The sequence below is a fragment of the Halichoeres trimaculatus genome, unplaced genomic scaffold, assembly GCF_033239565.1.
Source record: "Halichoeres trimaculatus isolate MK-OKI-2021-1 unplaced genomic scaffold, fHalTri1.1 fHalTri1_scaffold_5, whole genome shotgun sequence".
Taxonomy (NCBI): Eukaryota; Metazoa; Chordata; class Actinopteri; order Labriformes; family Labridae; genus Halichoeres; species Halichoeres trimaculatus.
This window is the reverse complement of record NW_027437183.1, coordinates 6,977,590-6,993,810: the sequence shown is the minus strand read 5'-3', so window position 1 is coordinate 6,993,810 and position 16,221 is coordinate 6,977,590. Positions and strand designations below refer to the sequence as shown.

General features: G+C 39.9%; 1 protein-coding gene across 6 annotated transcripts in view; it reads left to right on the top strand.

The window, feature by feature from the left end:
* The window catches only part of camk2b1 (calcium/calmodulin-dependent protein kinase (CaM kinase) II beta 1), a 99,045-nt gene that overhangs the window by 33,594 nt on the left and 49,230 nt on the right, over positions 1-16,221 (top strand). For 4 of the 6 annotated variants that reach the window (XM_074670128.1, XM_074670126.1, XM_074670125.1 and 1 more), the window contains exons 6-7: positions 7,578-7,650; positions 15,980-16,082. In XM_074670128.1, the coding sequence (XP_074526229.1) occupies positions 7,578-7,650; positions 15,980-16,082 (176 nt within the window). Of the gene's footprint in view, positions 1-4,440; positions 4,514-7,577; positions 7,651-15,979; positions 16,083-16,221 lie in introns of all 6 variants that reach the window. The other 2 variants (XM_074670127.1, XM_074670124.1) reach the window with 1 other exon arrangement.

The window sequence follows — 16,221 nt, the reverse complement described above, 5'->3', positions numbered from 1 at the left end:
AGCTAAAAGAAGTTCACTCATAGAGTCACCTCTAGGGATGGGTACCTTTCACATTTGAAAGGAAACAGACACCAATTTCTGGTACCTGGCAATCGGTATCTGTACTCAACAGGAACAAATTTCGGTACTTTTATGCATTTATGTGGTAAAAGATATCAATTTGTTGGATAATAGAATGTAAGTTCTTTTCAATTTAACTTATTATTCTTCAATATAAAACCTTGTAATGGTGTGTTCATGACCAGAATGGAAAATCATCTACTCTTCCACTCCCTTATAGTCATAAGGATGCGTTTAGGTACCTAAACATGGTACCATTTGATTTTATATGAGTTGGTACCATGTTTAGTTGGTACCAGGTACTTTTGACAGAATCTGGCCAGTACCTGTAAAAGTACCTAACTCGGTACCCATCCCTAGTTACCTTTGCCTGTGGTTGCACAAGTAAATGCAGAAATTTGTGCAGCATGTTGACATTTTGCTAGAAGAAGATGCCTGAGGACCTGCATTGTGTTCTTCAGTGAAAACATTTCTGGAAAACCTTCTGATTCAGTTTTGCAATCATTTAACATCGCAGACAGGATTGGCCATGTTTTTTCCTGGTATGTGTGTGTGTGTGTGCGTGTGTGCTGAAAGCTGCCGTCTCCTGACAAACAGACCGGCTGCATGTTTGATTTCTCCTCCCTGTTCCTCTCAGCATCCCTGCAGAGAACAGCAAGACATTGTTGTTCAAAGTGCTGAGCAGGATGCTTTTTTTGGCAAATGTGTCGAGGGCTGCACTTTTTTTTACGTCTCTGCTCCTCCAGGAGTTTATGAAGAGATGAGTTCTGTGGATGGGTGTTATGGTTTTGGAGAAAGATGTTAAGGAGGCACACTCAGATGGACAGAGGCAGGTTGAATCAGGTTTATGCATGAATACAGTTTTTTTTTTGTCTTTTGTGTCTCTTTCATTTGAGATCAAGTTATACGGTCAGTCTAAAAAGCAGTGCAGTGCAAGAGGAAGGAAGCACCTGATCATTTTTTACAATTCAAAAGCCATCTTCACGATAAGGGTGCCACATCATTTTGTAGAATGATGTTTCCTGTGATGTGGATTTTACTGGGCTTGAAATGAAAGATTTGACATTTTCAGGAGGAATAAAACACACAGTGTGTATTTTCAGCCTCCCAAGTACATTTGCAGACTGTTAAATTGACACGTTTCTCCTTTAAGGATTTCCATCCATGATTTTTCAACTTTCACCCAAACTCAATACACAACATTTAATCTGTTGATCCACAGAAACAGGCCTGAATTCTATCTAATTGAGAGCAGCAGGAGAGCACTTCTCCATTGATTTTAAAAGATTGACAGAGGATTAACAGTCAGCTAAAGTGTAATATGTGCAAGTCAATCCACAGTCTGAGCACAGCACCGATCATTACAGTCTCCACTAAACAGATCAGGATGAGGTTTAGAGAAATCTACAGTTACAGCTAGACTTAAAGGAACATGTGCGGGATTTAAAGATGGACATAAATAGGTCAATTCTTTTTTTTGGTAGACTCTATGAGGGCTGGATGCTCTCGTGAAATGAATCTGTTTGTCTGTGAACAACATAACTCAAAAACTAATGAACAAATCTTGATAAAATTTTCAGGAAATCTTCAAAATGGAATAAGGAAGAAGTGATTACATTTTGGAAGTGATCTGGATCACCTTCTGGATCCTGTTTTATTTTAAAGGATTCTTTATTATTGTGAGATAGGTACGTTATCACTGTAAATGTGTATATAACTCCACAATAAATGGTCGGATTGCTTTGCAAAACAATACAAGACAAGGTCACCATAATTTCTCAGAGATGTAAAAGTATGATCCAGATCCTGGCAATAATCTGGATACTGCGATCCAGAATACGAAATATGTACTGTGTCATCATCATTTTCAACACTGTTAGGTAACAAATTATTGTACAAACCTGCAGCTAACACCAAATTGTAGCAGACAGTCTGCTGAAAGGGAGTATAACATTAAAGTAGGACACTGAGTGCTTTTCTAGTATGTATATAATATCATGAGTTACCATTTAATATATCAGTTTAAAATCCAGGTTTATTTTATTGTTTGGTATTTTTTATTGTTAACAGGCTCATATTACCTGTACTACAATTAGCCTCTAGGGGGCAGTGGCAGTATTTTAGGTTTCATATTTGTGATTCTATCTGGCCATGCATCAGTGTCAGATGTGGTGTTGTAGGTTGTGGAGAACAGATGTTGAATGTATTTAAAGCTAAGAAAATGTCGCTCACTGAGCCTGAAGAGGGAAATTGATGCAGGAAAGCTTTCATGAAGAATGGACCCCTCAGTGTGTTTTTATAGTGTCAACCAGGCCTAGGCGGATAACAACTTCTGCTGGACGATATATTGTCCCACAATTATTGATAAACGATATTATTGACAGTATTATTTTCAGACCATTAACCACTGATATAAGATTAATATATCATAATAAGTCAGAAAACCATTTAAAATGCTATGAAATTTTATTTTCCATGAGTATTAGTAGAACAAACACACCCAGGTGCTGAGAGCTCCCTCCCACCGGACATCTGTGACATTGACTCATTGACTGTTTTCAAAGCCCCCCTCAAAACCCATGTATTCCGATAGGCCTACTCAGTCTGACTGCCATCCGTTTTACTGTTTAAATCAAATTCTTTAAAAATTTTAAATATATACATTTTTCTTTTTTTTAACTTTTGTTGAGGTGTTTTTAAACTATGTTTTGTGTGGCATCCTTGAGTGTATTGAAAGGTGCCCTGAAATAAAATGTTCTGTTATTAATATTATTATTATTATCCAGCTTGTTTGAGAGATGAGGAAAACAAACACGCATGTACATGGGGAGTCATTGAGGCCAGCTAAATTATTGCGTTCATTTCATTAATTGTAAGATTAATTGATTTATCGACTATCGTCCCAGGCCTTGTGCCAGCTTTGAGAAATGCTGTACCTGTGTGCGAAACTAAAAGGAGTTATTAACTCAACTTTGACTGAATAAGAGAGGACAAAAAGTGCGTCCCTGCATGCAGCCAGTTTGTGTTTATTTTTGATTGAAGGCAGGCGACAGCACAAGATAGTTTCAGAAAGCTGATTTTAAAAATAAATGGAAAAAGTTTCAGAGTTTGTTCTCACCACTGGAGTATTTTTCAACAATAATCTGGGGGCCCTTGTGGGCTGGATTTGGCCCCTAGACCACTAGTTGATGTTCATTGACTTATAGGGTTTTATATGATGTTTAAATGAAATGATGAATAAAGCTGTGATTTAGGATAGCCCCAAAACTCTTCCAGCCCATCCAGCCAGGAATAAGAACTAACCAGCTCTGAGCTAGCACAGGAACTGGCTAGGTGGAAAAGGGGTTTCAAATATGATTGGTGCTTTTCTGGTGCATTTATCTCACATGACCAACGTAGAGCAAGCGAAGTTTGACACGGTGAAAAAAATAGAGAAGACAATGCTTTCGGTTTCATACTTTCATAATCCTGCTTACTCTCCCTGCTTTCCTCCAGAGTTGCTAAATCCAGCTTTAAGGTTTAAGATCAGGATGTGACTACAGTCAGAGAGTCATGTTTTTTTTAGATGTGTGTGCTGAAATGTGTGTGTGCATGTGTGTGTGTGTGTTTACGAGCAAGTGAGCACATTTATCTCTCTCATTCTTTCTCTCGGTCCTCCCACTCACTAGACGCTGTGTGGGTGTGGATCCTGCAGGCTGCCTGTCTCTTTGCGCCTGTTATTACTCACATATTCTGCACATTACATTTTCTCGCACACACACACACACTCACACACATACACACACTGCACACAAGAGTGAGAAAGGTGTAGATGTATCATTTTCAGAACAGATAGTGACGTTTTTCTTTTTGATGCCGGAAAAATAACCCGGCATCAACCCACCACTTATCTATGATTCAGAATTACGCTATACATAGATTTAGATTTCCTCTCCTCTCCTCTCCTCTCCTCTCCTCTCCTCTCCTCTCCTCTCCTCTCCTCTCCTCTCCTCTCCTCTCCTCTCCTCTCCTCTCCTCTCCTCTCCTCTCCTCGTCTTGTTGTGATTTCCGACTGTCGGGTTGTTCTGCTGTGGCTGTGCTCTTGTCTCTCATCACGTTTGAAAAAGCAAAACGAAAACGTTTTTGTCTCCTCCACCCACCTCTCCCTCCCTCCTCTTCATCATTTCTTCCCGCATCCTTCTCCTCCACCTTTCCCTTCTTTATCTTTCACGTCATCCTTCGTTTCCTCATCTTTCAACTCCCTGCATCATCTCATGCCTCTCTTTTCTCCTAGCATCCTCATTATTCCTCCCTTTCCTTTACTTCTCCACCTCCTTCCTTCTCCGTTCACCCCCCCTTTCACTCCTTCACCATCCCTCCTTTTCTGTTTTGTCTTCACAGTCACTGTATCCATCAGATTCTAGAAAGTGTCCATCACATTCACCAACATGACATAGTGCACAGGGACCTGAAGGTTAGTATATGTAGAGAAGCATCTGCATCCCTCACCTACAACCTTTGCATGCATCCTTTCCTTCCTTCCTTCCTTTCCTTCCTGCGTCTCGTCTGTCCGTGTCGGTCTTGTCAGCTGCCTGTCTAATGTCCGCCTTGTCAGACTTGTCTCTTGGTATGCTCTCATGTTTCCTCTTTTCTTGTTTACTATATTATTTGTTTGTTTTATCTGGAGGACCTGGGCCTGCCTCACCCCCCACCCTCCCTCCCCCCTCACCCCCCCTTCCTATCAATCATTCAACAAACAAGTACGAAACAAAAGCTCCTGTTGCACTGACTGACAACCAGATCGAATCGTAAATTACCCTTTCATCCACACACACGTTCACCCACTTTACACACACACACACATCCTCCTGCAAGAATAGTAAACATCTCATGTTTACACTCTCCTAAACAAGCATCAGTTCCTCCCACAGGGGAGATAAACTGCTGCAGGATTATTTATTACCATCTTTATTGATTTTTTCCATCCCTCCTCCTCACTTTTCTTTGGCTTTGACTCGGCTGTATTGATCTCTGCGTTTGTTAAAGACATTCAGCAACAAATGCATCTATTAAGGGAAACCCATACACAAATAACAACAGAGGATGGAGACTTTTTGAACAAACCTAAGAAGCATCTTCCAAGCCATTGGTGTAAAACATCAGACCTGAACCAGAGGGAAATCCTCCAGAGGATGCTCTTTAATAAGGATGCAAATATGGAAGGGTATTGGTACAAGTGCTACAGCAACTCAGCAGTTTGGAGGTATTTCACGTTTATTTCCATCCCAGGCACAGACAGGAAGACTAGAGACTAGGGATTCTGGGAGAATCTGAGTAACAGAAATAATGATTATATTTTTTCTTTCGAGAGTCTAATCAGTTCTTGACTCTACCTCCCAACATATTTTACAATCTCTGAAAAAAAAACAAAAGAACGACAGCTGTCAATCATCGTTAAATGTGACGTAAAGCCTCATTTTTAACCTCTTATAACTAATGAAAACAAAACTCTTCAGAAAAAGACATTTGTATACAAGGCGGCCAAATAATATCTTCAAACCACCACAACAATTGGACGTGAGAAACATTTCTACAAAGTGTATTAACTTTTTTAAAGTTTGACCACAGTCCATCTGGAATGACCGGGAGATGGATTTTTTGACCTACACTGCAGCCAGCCACCAGGGGGAGCAGTTACAGGAAAACAAATTGAGAATCTGTTAGAAAGATGACTCGTCAGTGCACAGGAGACACACATGCATGGTGCAGCTTTGGTCTACATACACCACAGCCCCCTTAGCTTAGTTGCCTGTGTTTGTGAGTAAATGAGTGAGTGTGTGTTCATGGAGCTTTAGCACCACACATCCAACATCTGCACCCAGGAAGTCCTGAGCACTGCCCTATACAAACACACACTCATGTGTTTCTTTCCACACATATATTCTCCCCTCCTCCGTGCAGACGTCTCATCTCGTCACTGCAATTTCAGTCTAAGTTTGAGGTTTGGTGAACTGACATCAGACTGACAGCTCTTGTCAGCAAAGGCTGGAAAAGCTTCCAGCAGACATGGCCGAGATCCCAGACACATCTTCTGAATCAGGGGTCTGCAACCTTTACTTTCTTCGAAGCCGTATTGCATCAGCTCACCTGAATTCAAGTCATTTCAGGAGCCACCAAATGTAATTTATCTTCACAACAAAGACAAAAATGTGTTTAAAATTCTAAACAAAGTAAAAATTTAGTGAATAATTGTCTAAACAAGAAGTCTTTTGTGTTTATAAAATTGTACATGTCTTACATTTTTAATCTTCAACAAATTTGCAATTAAAAAAAAAAAATTCCCGTCATAAATTAAATAAATTGCTTAACTTATGAAATATCAATTAGTCAAAAATTGTCAAAAATGTGCAAAATTTTTCAAAATTTATGAATTTAAAAAAAGGCCAAAATTCGCAAAAACTTAAATAATGCAATTTCAAAATTTTGCTTATTTTTCAAAAATTGCAGTTTTATTTTTTTAATAAATATGTAAAAGAAATGTCAGAAATAAAAAGCAAAAATTGACATAGAAAAAAATGTCAAAAAATTAAATAAAAAATTCCAAATATTTTACAAACATTCTTCAAAAAATAAAAATAATAAAAAATTAAAAAAAATAGGAAATTTGCAAAATAACAAAAAATTAAAAAGCTTTCTTGCAAGTGGTAATGCATATTTAGTTCAACGCTTATTTCATTTAACGTCAATGTCTCTTGTCATTAATGCCCTCTGTAAGAGAAACAAAAATTCTTTGGTGAAACAATACATTTTTGAAGCTAAAAGGAGCCACTGCAAAGGAGTCAAAGAGCAGCATGAGGCTCCAGAGCCACAGGTTGCAGACCCTTGTTCTAAATGTTTCAAATTTCACAATGACTCACTCCTTCCCTCACCTCCTCCATCAACACCAGCCACATTCTCACACCCTCTCATCACCCAAGGCCTTCTGGATTAAACCTGGAAGGCAGAGAGGTATCTAGAGTTCACCTGCAGACAACTGGACAGTGAAAGTGTCTCCTAAGGTTAAAAGTGAGGGTGTTAACACAAAAACCAGAGATTATATTTAAGGTTAAGTGAAGCAAAAACAAAAGGAATCTTCTGTTGCTGAATGAAGAGTCAAATTGAGCTTCAGCCAGCTCATCAAAAGGAAAGAAATGGATGGCATGACAGCTCCTCAAAAGTGAAGCCAAACTCGATGGGCTGCAGCTTAGGATACAAAACCAAGCTTTTCATTTTAAACACATACAGTTATTATTCGCTGCTTTTTATATGCTAACCTGTAGTAAGACACAACAAAAGAATGAAAGATGACGCATTGCAACAGAGGATCCCTTTCGACTCCCTGCTGAACCCTTTAACCCCTCCCTCCACTCCTCATCATACCTCCCCCCACCTTTCCTCCCCACCTTACCCCCTCCACACCTCTGGCCTGTGCACGGGATTGTAGCGCTGCTCAGACTAACATGCGCCCCCCCTCCTCCCTCCTTGGTGTTTGCATGCAGTCATTGCATCCAGCAGATCCTGGAGGCGGTGCTTCACTGCCATCAAATGGGTGTGGTGCACCGGGACCTGAAGGTGAGTGATGGGGACCACCTTGCTTTCCCTTTGAGAGTGTGTTTATGTGTTAGTGTAACGGGGTTCCTGAGTGTGTTTTTGTGTCGTCTGTTTGAAGCGAATGAAAGATTTTTCTGTATCGTCTGTGGATGTGATGTCACTTGAAAAAACCTTTGGACAATACAAGAGGCTTAAGTCATCTAAAGAATTGTTGATGGATGTGCAATTTGTGGTCTTCAGCCCCTTTCACACATGAACTCCACTTGCAAAATTTTTCTCAATTTTATCCAAGTCTGTTTTTCTTCCTGCTGCTTCATGAAATGTGTGAAGTCAGGATGAGCTGATGTGTGAATGCAGCCGGAAACAATCAGAGACACTCAGACCGAGTCATAGATGTGGTGATATTAAAGACCTGTGAGGACTTCATCAGAGATTACACTGCAAAAAACTGAAATCTTATCAAGTTATTTTGTCTTGTTTTCAGTAGAAAATGTGTTTTTAGTCTTAATATGAGCCACATTAACCTAAGTAGTTCAAAAAATGTCTTGCTTCAAGTTATTTAAAGACAAAAATGAGGTCTGAATTGCTTCTAACAAGTAAAAAAAAATTTAATCATTATTATTTTTATTAATCAATATTTTTAGCAATTTTTTCTTCTTCCATCAGCAGAATTTTTTCCTTGTTACAAACAATTCAGACCTCATTTTGTCTTTAAATAACCCAAAACAAGACATTTTTATGGACTGACCAGTTCAATGTGGCTCATATCTAGTGTAATAAGACTATTTTTACTCAAAATAAATCAAAAACATGTGATAAGATTTCAGTTTTTTTTGCAGTGTCGAAGGCAAGAGCAGAAGAAAGCTAAACAGGAGAGTGATAGAGCATGGGCTAAAACAAGAGCTAAGCTGTTAGTGATGATGTCCATTCCAACCCACATGCAGCAGTTATTCTGCAGTGGTCGGTTCAAACTTTAGAGTCTATCAATAAAATGAAGAGTGAGGTAACGTTAGCTCTGCTTGGTGAGGTTGCAGTTGGTAGATGAGCACTGATAGGACACAACCAGGATTCACTAACGTTAGACGTCTCAGGGCACAGGGCTGTGAGGAATACTGAACAGATAGTCTGTTCACTTCCTGGATACTAAACTACAAACTGAGTTTACTGAGTCTTATTGTTTTCATGTTTCAAACAATAATGCTATGTAACTTCTCAGAATGGCAAGAGTCCTGTCCTTATGACAGTGGACGTTGGTGCTCATGAGAAACAGTATTTTCATCCTACAAAATATTTCTGTTTCTGGTCAAAGGTGTCCCTACTGCCAACGCCAAATGGATAGTCCTCACAGAGCCTGTACCAAGATAGGGATGGGTACCGGATGAGGTACTTTTGTAGGTATTGACCGAATCCTGTCAAAAGTACCGGGTACTGATTCTCGTAAAACAAAAAAATACCATGTTTGGGTACCTAAATGCATCCTTATGACTGTGAGGGTGACTGGAAGACTTGGTGAAGTTCAATGCTGGACATGAACACAGCATTACAAGATTGTATATTGAAGCAAAAATATGTTAAATTGAAAAAATATTATATCCTGTTATTAAACAAATTGATATTTTTTACCACATTAGCACAAAAAAATACCGAAAATTAGTACTGTTGAGTACCAGCACACCGTACCGTATTGTTTAAAATGTGAAAGGTACCAATCCACAGACCAAGAAACAATCATGAGAAGGGAAGACTCCTCCCCCAGACTGCCCTACACAGGCACCCTCAATCACATGAACCAAACCAAGTAACTTTAGGCCCAGTTTACACAACGTTTCATCCACAAACGCTAATATGCAGAGAAAATAAAGCATGCTAGGCCTGTAGTTGGCGCTATAACTGTCTTGTCCAAAAGCAGCTTTTGGAAGTTCGCCACCCAAGTAGAGTTGGGCCGATCATCTGGCGCGAATGCTAAGTGCAGAAGTGGAGCAACAGATGCACATTTGTTGAAGACGGTCAGCAGAGTCAGCAGCACAAGCAGTGATGATCGGAATAACGATACTGTTGTACTGTTGTATGTGCTTGCGTGATGTTAGCGTTACCACTGCAAACACCGGCTGTTCACACGGCACCGTTTCAGAAAAATTCCACTCTGGAGGCCATGTTCAAAAGTTTCCGTTTCAGGTCTGCTAAAACGCTGTTTCCGTGTGAACGCGAGGCTGAACGCAACAGTAGGTTTGCGTTTTACTCTAAAACCGTTGTTCTGTAAATGACCCCTTAGATGTGTAAATGATTGGGACAGACACAATCCAACTTTACTGACTCAAGACAAAACAACTTAAAATCGAGGTTAAAAAAAACAAGGACGTTGATTGTTGTATGGCTAGAAAGTCAACCACTCGTCAGAGCCTCAGATCATGACATTTCCTGAACTTGCCCTTCACCCTGTCACTACTGTCACTACAATTTCTACAAGGATGTTTCTGAATAAAGAAAAAAAAAAAGTAGAAACATGATACCGCAACTGAGACAGGTGGAAACTTTGCTTTTGATTTTTCATACCATCACTTTCTGCATTCACACATCACCAGAATTTCTGCGAGAGAGCTTGCAGGTGAAGTCAAGGCATCTTGGTAGTCTATCTGGGAATAGTCTTGAACTTTTCAGGAGTGGAGGAATGTGTGAAAGGAGCTGTGGTATAAGTCGATCAGCCCCTGCAGCTTTGTCACAGTCACTGTTGGACTCTAAACAACCACTCTTACCTTCCTCTGCCTCCTCCCTGGTGCACACAGCCTCGGGCTCTGTGCACTCACCTTCTCCTCCTGTTGTAAACACCACGTCCTCCAGCCTGTGGAGGTTTAAAGCATCCAGCGCTGGTCATGCGGGCTGAGTAATGCTGCAGCTCTGTAACCTTTCTGGAACAGGATCTTGTCATTGCTCAGCCGGCAACACGGCCCGAGAGGATACTTAATCTGACCCCTGCCTTATCTCTGTGTCAGAAGAGGTTGTCAGCTATTGATTATGAGACAGCCTGTTGTGGTTTACTTTGCCTTTATAGATCAGTTAATGACCCTCGGTGCTTTTAGCGTGACAGCTCATTTCCTGCCCCTGCTGTGAAGCTGTGACATTTGTTTTTAGCGGCTAACTATCTGGGAGCTCCGTCTTTTTCAGGGTCTCATTTTGAACTTGTTACAAGTTGTTTGGCTCTGTGGGATGGTAAGAGGTGTGTTTTGTTGACTCTTAAGAGAGTGATTCATTCTAAAAGTGAAGGGTTTGAGATGTATTTTCAGTAAATCTGCACAACAGGCGAGAGCTGTGATTGCAGAATCAGAACTCAAACTACTATGATGTCTGGCTTTGGTTTTGGAGACTTTCTGTTTAGCCTTTAGTTTAGCAAAGTTGTAATAATTTCTCATACAAAGCAGCACTTCAGACACAACGAGCTGTGTGTGAATCAGTGTGTGAACACCGTGAAGTTTCCAGTCCTCTTAACTGTCACATCTTGGTCCCGGCTGTGTTTGTTTTTGTCCGTGCATGCTTGAATATCGCATCTTGTTGTGCATGTTGTGCTTTTGTCGAGCAGGCTTCTCCTATGCAAATGTCAGTCCCAGTGTTCCAGTGAAGGCGTTGTGTGTTTATCAGAACTGTTGTGGCTATGTCTTTATTTAGCCGACACGCCTATCCGGTTTCACACCCAAGCACTGGAGAGCATTTCATGCAATAGGTCATAGAGTGACGACTGAGGACAGCTTGGGTCACAGGATCCCTCTATTTAGGAATTGGGTTATGGCAAATGAGACGACAACACAGCATATGTCTGAAAAAGGTGACACCAATTACCCTATATTTCTTAGACTGCGCCATACACACTGTACTGGATCCACAGAGCGTTCATCAGAAGATTTACTGAAGATTTTACATTTTAGTCGAATGGTTTCTAGCTTTATTTAGTGTTGCGAGCTATTCTACAACATTTTAAAGGCCTTGTGAGGAGTTGATTAGTGATCTTGAAAAAGTCTTGCTTTTACATTTTTGACTGCTCATGATCTACAGTTCAAAATGAGATTATCAGCACCAAATTTTTAAATTAATTTTTAAAAGGTTATCTCTTATTTTCAGTTGCTCTTTCCCAGGTGAACATGCTTCATCCATATAAGACACATAGACCACAGGTCTTGTGTTTGATTGGGCACAACCAGAATTCCCTCACACTGCATGCTACAAAAATGTCTTGAGCACCAGGTAGTGTTAGCTTCTCTGGTGGCTCTTTTTCAATAAAGCAACCAGAGATAAATCTAGTCAGGGATGGGCACCAAATCAGGTACTTTTATATGTACCAAACAAATCCCATCTAAAGTACAGAGTACCAGTTCTTGTAAAATCAAACAGTACCATGTTTAGGTACCTAAACGCATCCTTGTGACTCTGAGGGAGTGAAACGGTAGCTGATTTTCCATGCTGGACATGAACACAGCATTTTAAGTTAAAATATTGATAAATAAATATGTTAGATTGAAAAACTTTGAGATTTTATTATTATAGAAATAAATATTTATTGCCACATAAACATGCACAAAAGTACCGAAAATTGGTACCGTTGAGTACCGATTGCCAGGCACTGTATTTTTTCAAATGTGGGTGGTACCCACCTCTAAACCTAGTGACCATTTCTGGACTTTGAGCCCCTGACATAAAAGCACACATCAATCTTTGTCTCCTCAACAAGCAGCGGGTGCTGCCCCTCCGCTCAAAACACTCACAGGCAGACAAGTCCACCTTACTCACAGCAGTCCATCCCTGCTGCAGCCAAAGCAGGCAACTGCATACAAATGAATTGTGTATTTGTCTCTTTTGGGTCACTTTGCTGGTCCCAAGCTCACATAAAGTAGGAGGATTGATATTTTGGCTTTAGAAAATAAAAACAATAATCAACAGAACATTTTTGTCTTTCCCACTCCTAAAGTGTCTATGATGATGACATGCAAATGTAAAATTATGCAAATTCAGCAATGATATCATTTAGCAAATTCTAGGACTGCCAGTTGATACTTTCATTCCTGAGATATTCGCAAAACTGACTGTGAGTAACGCCAAACAGATAGTCTGCTCACCCTCAGGTCACTAAACACAAACTGAGTTTACAAAGTTTGACTGTTGTCATGTTTCTGGGAAAAGTTGTCTTGGACAAAGAAAAGTAGAGTTTGAAAGGGGATCTGCTCTCCAAAACAAATGCTCAACAAATGGCAAGACACCAGGTAATGGTGTTAATGGGAAACAGAGTCTTTATCTTTGAAAACCTCTGTCGATTCAAGTCAAAGGTGTCACTGCCATCAACACCGAACAGAAAATCCAAACAGAGTCTCTAAGAGCAGGATTTTCTAGGAGAACTAAATGACCATTTAATCGTAGCTTTCATCCTCCAAGTTAAAGTTTTATTAGTATCAAAACATTTGAACAATGTGGAACCCTGACTTCAAACCAGACATCTCAACATCTTTTCTTAAAGGTAAGAAAAATGTGTCAAGGCCAGCAGTCTGTACAAATCCTCTCCTCTGAGGTCTGCAACTTCACTGCTTTCTCTGAGGCAATCAGCCAAGATCGTCTCAGCAGCTTCAGATCTCCCACAGACAGAGCGATGGGAGAGCAGAGAGACAGAAGGGAGTCATTTCATTTAAAACACCCACTCATGAACTGCTCTCAGATGCACATGAACCCTCTGTGTTTGCATGTTTCATTCTTCTCCTGCGAACGTTTGCTGAAGCCGTGCAGACTGAACCAGGTGATGCTCAGCGCTGCAGCAGCATCTGGAACATACAGCCCCGATGTTTCGTGTTGCATTTACACACCGTTTTGATGGAAGCACATGCTTCATCAGACTTTCCTCCCACTTCAGTTTCCACGGATTATCGTACTGCTGCTGCAGTGCTGGCAAGTTCTGTATCCCTCATTTACAAAAGAGGGAAGCCTAACCAAACCTCAGAGCTGAGAATGTGATGACACGAGGTAGGCACAGCTAGCGCCTTAGGATTACTGGTTCACTCATCACTGTCTCTCTCCTGCGCTCAATCCCTTTCTCTTTTACTTATGGGCTCAACGGCTATAAAACCAGCTTTTAAGTGTCTGTACTCTGAATACACATATTCCTCTGCCTCTCGACAAATCAGCTGAGGAATGATGGAGAGGGCAGTGAAATGAAGGCAAAGGGTGCAGAGGCAGGCTGCTGCAGTGCTGGAGAGCTGGTGTCAGAGATGCAGCCTAAATATAATGTCCTCATTCCCTCCATGCTGAAACAGAGCTCCCGTGTTGATGTTTTCTTTTATAAAAGTTCTGTAAACTACCAAAACAAACGCACACCTTGGCAAGAGCCATGTTCTAATGACACTGGGTGATAGTGCTCATGGGAAATTGAGTCTTTTTCTTGGGAAAAAATACTGATTACAGCCATGGGTGCCACTCCTTACTGTCCTACCCAGACACCCTTGTTCACATAGACCAGGGGTTTGCAACCTTTACTTTCAAAGAAGCCATTTTTCCTCTGCTACCCTTGGTAAAAGTCATTTCAGCACAGCAAAATCTATTTTTTCTACACAATTAAGAATACAATGTGTATAAATTCTATACAAAGTCAAAATATAGTGGAAAAAATATTAAAACAAGAATTCTGAATTAATGCAATTGTACATGTGATGCCTAAGATATTTGTTTTTAATAGATTTTTTTTAAAAATCAAAAAATTGCAAAAATTTGAGAAAGTTTTGGAATTTTGAAATGTCAGGAATTTGCAAAAAATTTCAATATTTTGAAAATGTTTTAAATTGTAAAAATTAAATAAAATACATTTAATTTGATAAATTTGCAAAAAAAAAGTAACATTTTTGAAAGAAGACTCAAATTTGATATCACTTACTTTTGAGTTTGAAAAATTGCATGTTTGGAATAAAAAAAAATGCAAAAAAAAAAAACCCCAAACATTTTAAATTTAAGAAATGCAAAAAAAATCCAACAATTTTGGAATTTTTAAAATTGCAAAAATTAAATAAAATAAATAAAATTTTATACATTTACAAAAAAAATTAACATTTTTAAAAGAATACCTAAACTTGATGATACCACTTAATTCATAAATTTCTTGTTGCTTATGTCTTTCCAGATATCAAGCATGTTTTCATGTAAGTAGGCATGCTGGCAGTTACGTGAATCCATCCACACCCGATAAAAATCTTTGTTTTTCCAGATTTTTCTTTTCGTAGATTTAGTTGTAAAACTTAATGATGAATATTTAGTTCAACAAAATGTCGCTGCAAGATTTTATTTCTAGTAACTGTCTTGAATCATCAATACCCTCTGTGAGAATTTTTTATTTTTTTAATTCAATAATATTTTTTAAAGCTACAAGAGCCACTGCAAAGGAGTCGAAGAGCCACAGGTTGCAGACCCTTGGTCTAGACCATCTAAATTCTTTTAGTTGGGGCAGTGATTGGGACAGAGATCATCTCCTGTTTATGATACTTAATGCAGACAGACACAGATTTCTACATCCCTGAGTTATAAAGATTTATGTTATATATAGTTTGATATGTCCCATAGTTTCTCATATTAAGCCAAAATCCTTATCCTTCCTCATCCCTGGTCAGGCAGCCAACTGTAAGGTCCAAACCTTAACTTTGTGTTTTTGAGAGGCTGTTGCATGGCTTGCTAAAGTGTACGCTGTTTCATCCTGCGAAAAGGAATTGAACTCCCCGGGCAGAGATGTATTTTAACTTGTGTTTTGTATCAGTGAACTTGTTAACCTAACAGGTGACATCAGTTAATAGTGTTTTGTACTCTGAATTAATGTCTCTCACCAGAGCGCTCGTGTCTCTTACGGAGGGAGAGATTAAGTGAGATGAAGAGAGATGTAGAGAGACCAAGTGAGAAGGAGCAGGAGGCCAGTGGGGATAGCTTCCCATTATTAGAGCCCTCTTCTGACAGAGAATAATGAGGCTGACTGCATTATCTGGGCCACAGAGACAGAGCCCACAGACCACAGCACATCATGTGAAGCTAGGACAAAAAAGCTGCAAAGTGACGAGGCTGCGTGGACGTCTAAAGCTGCACGATTGAAGGGTTTTCAACTTCTTTTAAAGCTTCACATGTCCATTCAATTTATTCAAATGACATGTGTATCTTTGTGTGTGTGTGTTATGTGTGTTTCTGTGCTGAGTATGATGGATATGTTTCGTATGAACCCCTTTACAAACGCAGTGCATGAATACGTCTATCTCCACCTCCTCTACGTGGACAGTGTTTATTTTTGTATCACTGTACCATCGTTTGAGATGTTTGACACCTTCATTTCTCTCCTCTTCTTCCTCTTTAGCCTGAGAACCTGCTCCTAGCAAGCAAATGTAAGAACGCTGCAGTGAAGCTGGCCGACTTTGGCCTCGCCATCGAAGTGCAGGGGGATCAGCAGGCCTGGTTCGGTACGTAGAGCGGATGGAGGAGCTCCAAATCCAATCTGTCGACCCCTGTAGAGAATATTCATCTACTGCCAAGTTAAAGGAGGTTTTCTCCCTATCCCTGTTCCTTATCATCACTTTTGACACACGTTTCATCCTTGTC